The sequence below is a fragment of the Carassius carassius genome, unplaced genomic scaffold, assembly GCF_963082965.1.
Source record: "Carassius carassius unplaced genomic scaffold, fCarCar2.1 SCAFFOLD_91, whole genome shotgun sequence".
Classification (NCBI taxonomy): Eukaryota; Metazoa; Chordata; class Actinopteri; order Cypriniformes; family Cyprinidae; genus Carassius; species Carassius carassius.
In genome coordinates, this window is record NW_026775177.1 from 93,338 (window position 1) to 99,337 (window position 6,000).

At 35.3% G+C, this 6,000-nt stretch overlaps 1 protein-coding gene across 1 annotated transcript in view; it reads left to right on the forward strand.

Moving 5' to 3' along the window:
- The window catches only part of LOC132137512 (uncharacterized), a 31,933-nt gene extending 26,785 nt beyond the window's left edge, over window positions 1–5,148 (forward strand). The window contains exons 3-6 of the mRNA XM_059547544.1: window positions 748–909; window positions 2,652–2,688; window positions 3,748–4,857; window positions 5,035–5,148. Coding sequence (XP_059403527.1) covers window positions 748–909; window positions 2,652–2,688; window positions 3,748–4,857; window positions 5,035–5,081 — 1,356 coding nt within the window. The 3' untranslated portion in view covers window positions 5,082–5,148. The remainder of the gene's footprint in view (window positions 1–747; window positions 910–2,651; window positions 2,689–3,747; window positions 4,858–5,034) is intronic.
- The last annotated feature ends 852 nt before the right edge of the window (window positions 5,149–6,000 follow it).

A 6,000-nucleotide genomic window follows, 5' to 3' on the forward strand; every position in this document is an offset into this window, starting at 1 on the left:
AAACATAAACTAAGGCCCAGGCCTGGTCCTCTCTCGTCCTTCACTGTCATCGCTCCAGTTTTATATCCTTCCATCTCCTCCGTGGGACTCGAGACCGGTGGGTCGAGCAGGTGTCGCTCATCTCCAATCACTCCACCGGCCTCGACCCCGCCCCACTCGTCACAACATGCAAAAAAAAAAAACACCTCTGTATTTTTGACTCAAATAAAACTTGCGCGCACACACACACACACACACACAAAACATTTAGTGTTGCTGGAACAAAGTTTACAACCATACCCATTTTACCTTTTATTTGTTGCCCACTAAATAATGTTCAGGTTTTGTCAAGTTGTTGTGAATGCTAGATTTTTCAAGAATAAGATAGGGCTGAATTATCCACAAACCTAATTTATAATACCATTCTTGCTGTAGATTGTATATACTGCCTTGGTAATTCGTTGCCTTTATAATGAAGTAGTCTGTATTTCATTGTTTGTGTTTAACATATGAAGTAGTTATCACTTCTACACAAATAGATGAATAAATTCTACACTGATTAAAGAAATAAGTAAAAATCTACTGGATTTGGATCTGTATCTGCCAATACTTAGAGTTTTTGGCAGAGGTTTTGAAAAAAGTGGTATCGGGGCATCCTTACATTTCATACAGTGATTGTTATTTTTATTTACTATTATTTGAATTTCTTTGACATTTATACATTTGAAAAGTCCCACATAGCCTTTACATTTGTTTTCCTTTTTACAGGTGCAGAAGCATCTTAGTCACAAAGAGGTCCAAAATGCCACGGCACTCATGTGCCACAGGCCACAAACGGCCCTGAAATTTTATAAGGCGTATTGTTCTGTCGAAGAAGCTTTGGAACTTCGAAAAAGCATGAGTAATTCAATTCAACTCTCCAGGAAACAGGTCATTGCATACCACACCACCACTGCACATTATTGATATCTCTCATTGTTTCTTTAAATGTATTTCTGTGTCTACATATCAAACAAAAACATGAAATTATGAAGTATTCTAATTTGTTGAGATTGTGAATTGGTGGGTTTTTGTTAAATGTGAGCCAAAATCATCACAGTTAAAAGAACCACAGACTTTAAAACTGCTTCAATCTGTGTGCATTGAATTTATTTGAATTACTCGACTACTCGTGGTACGTTCTGCTGTAAATGAAAAGAAATTTAATAGTTTGTATCTGTATGTAACAATGACAAAAAAATTGTATCTGCATTCTGATAAAACCAGGTGGAACTTTGCACAGTTACTTGATAAGACTGTTATGACTATTAATCTAAAGTAATTTTTAACTTCTAAAAACATATTTATCATGCAAGCAGAGAGATGTCATAAATGAATGAATGAATTCAAAGCACACATTTTCATTATGCAGAACTCTTTAAGCGAGAATTTGTTTTGAAATTCACTAAACAAATGTGATGTTACAAACCAGCAAAAGATAAAGATGCAAACATGTAGGCCAAATAGAAAATGTATCTATCTAAGCTGATTATTAGCCTACTCTTGAGAGAGAACTGATTTGGTTTTTGAGAGACTGAGACACGCAACGCAGCTGTTTGATTGGTGAGCACACTGTGTTATTCCATTCATTCATATCATATCGTAGCCTAAGGTTTAAATCATTGCCTTTTTAAGTATACGAATAATATAACGTGTACGATGTATTTTTATAAATTATATTTCTCTTGCCAAGCATTGATTTCTGAGAGATGCACGGAAAGGCAACAGCAATACGGTGTTTCATTTGCGCACTTTTCATTCATTAAGTTTACATTCATTCACTTTACAGGTTTGTGTATAATATTGCTGTTAAAAAGCTGTTATCTAGCAAACACTAGAATGTGGCAGCTTCAGTCGAATATGCAGGCATAATTATTCCTTGTCCATTATTCTTTTTTGAAGCCATTATCCGTGCCTTTCCAAATAAGGTATTTGTGTGGGGTGCACTCCCCTAATTATTACATTACATATTTACATGCAACATAGATTAAGTCATAGAAAGTAACAGCTACACGCAATATTGTTGTCCTACTTTAATCACGTCATACTTGCAAACTCTGTGCATGCGTTATGGTTAATGCATGCTCGATTAGTCAATTGTTTCCGGCAGCACCGACTAGTGGTTGAAGTAGTCGATCACTTTGACTACTCGACTAGTCTATGCAAACCCTAACACACACACATTCTTTGTTATTCTAACGTTAGAATAACATTCTACAAACCAGAAACAACGTTCTATTTCTTTAAAGAAAACTTTCCTTGCTAACCACACAAAATAACATTGCTTGGCAAACAGTATGTGCGTATAACGTGCTTTTCTGGCATTCCAAATAAATTAATACCTGTGGAAAAAATCTTCTCCCTTCTACCACAGGCTCTCTGTTATATGCCGCACCTCATCTCAGCAACAATACTTACACCCATTTTAAGTGCAAAATAGTTTAAAACATTCCAGTAATGTGATGAGTGCAAACACATTTGAATACTCTTATCACATAAATTTTTCATTTGAAAGAGAAACTCTAACAGATGCATATTCAGTAAGATTTAATTGTGATCATGTGGTTTTAATTAATTAATTATAAGTAATTTTATAAATATAAATAACTGATCTTTTTATATTTTATGTTTAGATGGTAGAGTCTGGTTCTTCACTGATGTCAAATGAAGGTGAGTTAAAACTGGATAATGCACTTTTGTTCTCATTAATACATTTTGGGAAGTAATGTAGATTCAAAGGTTTCATTTACCCAAAAATGATAATTCTGTCACTAATTAACTTAATTCCTATTTAAACTGAGCTGACCTAGACAATGGTGTCTGTGCATTCAATAATCAAATGCCTTAAGCTGAAAATTGAGAATTTAATCTTGTCATTATACATTACCGACACTCTATTCTACTATTTGATACTGTTCAGTGCTTTGACGCAATCTGTATTGTTAAAAGCGCTATATAAATAAAGGTGATTAATTTTTCCCTCTTATTTTATTTTTCCAAACTCATAAACTTTTTGTTCATCTTTGAAGCACAGTCCCTGTTAATGTTTTCTCATTTGACAGAGAACATACAGTATAACTATTTATATCATGATGATTCAAATTAAGATTTTGTGACAAATCAAACACGCACTCTCTGCAGTCTCTGTCTGTAGACTTGAGAGCGAAACAATGCATATATCTTTACCTTACAGATAAAAAAAAATCTTTAGAAAGCGAATTATCTACTTTCAAGTGAACCAATTAAAATTTAAAACATATAATCTAAGGTTATGTATAAGGTATGAATCGCATACAGGCACATCACTATTGCGTAGATTAGTGTTGCTGACTTTATCTCTTAAACTATGAACAAAGAAAACACTAGTTGATCAAAATATAAAATTTTTAATGCAGTCTCCTTTTTTCACTGAGACATTCATAATTATTAATTTTGCCGATTCACTGTGGCAAGCTTTGGTAATGCGTGTGCTTGGGCACTTATTAGGATGAAAGCAAATAAAGGATCATAATAATGGTTTAACAATGAACATGCATTTAGTCAACTGATGTTTAAAATGAATGACTGCTAGCCGACCAGAAAAATCCTTAGTCGAGGACAGCCTTATAAATTAGTGTAATTCACATTTGTTCTCATCTATTTTGTTGTTCTTAGTCCTACAAATTTGGGAAATTAGGTGTTCATCACAGTTTACTTGTAAGTTTACTTGCATACTTTCTTCACTTGCAGGTTTGGTTGAGGACTGTGACGAAAGAAATGTCTGTCCAGTTGAAACCGTGGAGACTGTAAAATCTTTGGCTCTCCAGTGTACAGCTAAAGCAGTTAAATCTAAACAGGGTGTTAAAGAGACTGAGACTGTAATTCCCCAGGGAAGACACCCTCACCAGGATGAAGAGTCAGTTTCAGTTGAAGCTATTGGAGTATTTTCTTCTGGAGCAGATGAGAAAACCCAGGAGCCGACTGAAGAAACTGTATTCGTGTCTGATAATGGCAACACAGTTGAAGCTACCACAACTTCATCCACTGCTGAGCAAAAGGAGTTAATTAAGTCTCCACCTGCCAGCAAAATTTGTGGCAGACAAAGAAGAGCAGCACAGACATCAAAAAAGGAAATGGCCAAAGCACCTGCTGTGTTGTCATTAATTGAAGAGGAAAATCTGAGTGAAGAGGTTTTTGACCAACCCGCTGTAGATACTAGCCCACATTTACCTGTAACTGAAGAACAAGCAGAAACAATGGTAAAATCTGTGAGGGCAAATAGGAACACAAAACAGTCAAAAATGACCGTTGTAGTTGAGGTCCATCGTGTTGCAGACCCTGAACCATCAGTCGCTGTCGTGTCTAGCCGTAAACGTAATGCAGTTACCAAGGCAAAGTCTGAGGTTACAGAAAATGTGGCTTCATCAGAAAAGCCTGTTAAGCCCGTTAAACATACCAGGAGAACAGCAAAAGCTCCTGGATCAAAGAAAGAAAATACCATAGCACAAGCAGATTCTGAATTTGTTGCAGCTAATGAAAATATCAAGCTTTCGAGAAGAGGAAAGGCAGTGGCTCCCTCTGCCCCCAAGACGTCAACTACCCTTAAAAGGAAAAGTAATGTGGCGATTGAGGTAGCAGATGAGTCCATAAATGAGGAACCTTTACCAAAGAGAAGAGGCAGAGTAGCCAGCAGCTCTGAAATTGTAGCAGAGTTTTCCACCAAAGAGAAAACATCTGAAGCGGAACCAAAAAAGGCTAAGCCTACTCTCAAGAAAACTTACAATAGAGTTGCAAGAGGACAGAAAATGACAGCCCAAGAACCAGATCCAGCACCTACTAAGGCTCAAGCATCTGTTTCAGGTAAGCATAATGTAAATTCTGTCCTGTACATTGGGATTTAGTAATAAGTGATTATTCAATGAAACTGATTGTGCATCTTGGGACTATAATTAGATTTTCTGTTTTGCATTTGTGTTCATGTTGTGGTGTATTATTCACCTGTTGAGTGTAATGGTAATGTTTTATGTGTTTACACAGGAATCAACACTCGAAAAGTAAGGAGTGTGAAAAATTTGAGAAAGTAGATGTCCCCACAGAGGCAGCTCCTCTCAGATGCAGCAGGAGGAAGTAAAGCATTGATTTTACAGAGTGGTCTTAATTCTGTGTAATCTTGAAATTTGTGTGAACATTTCATTATGGCTTTTTCAAAAAAAAAGTGAAAAAGTTTTCCAGTGTAATTTTAGCAGCTTTTGTCTTAGGGAAAACTGTGTGTACACTTGTCAGATGTTTTTTCTCTTAAATTCAGACTTCTTTAGTTCAAGAAAATGTTTAAAGAATTCCTAATTTTGAACTGCTAACTTTGTTTAAACACCTTTCTTCTATATTCCTTTTTTTATTTATTAAAAGAATAAAGTAAGCCAGGGGTGCAAAATCAGGCTTGATTGGTCAGAAATCTTAAGCCCTAGACTGTGTTATTTGCTGTAGTGTACATGTGACCTGCCTGAAAGTTTTCATTTAAACGATTTTTGTCAAGATTTTTGTTTGATTAATTTTACTGGTTTCATTAAGATAATGTACAAATCAAAACAAGGCATGTAAAATATACTTTTTAAGATGGCCCAAACTGTTTTTGTCATTTCTGCTTTGCACAGCAAGACCTAAAACGTGGGACATTAAACCCGTTATTAACAGTCATCTACAAAACGAAGCTGTCAATGGAAGATAATTAAATAAAAAGTTTTAAGGTTAAATATTTTTTTTATATTTCTTGTAATCTGAATAATAAAAGGTTTTTTGGATATGTGTAATAAAGAATGTTTGTCATTTTAAAGCAAAACGTTAAAGTGAAACACTACATTCTAAAAGTATGTTAATTGTATACTAAACTTTCTGTCTCGATGCACAGCAGCACCACCAGCTCCACCTCACCAGCAGGACAAGTCAAGTCAAATCACCTTTATTTATATAGCGCTTTAAACAAAATACATTGCATCAAAAGCAACT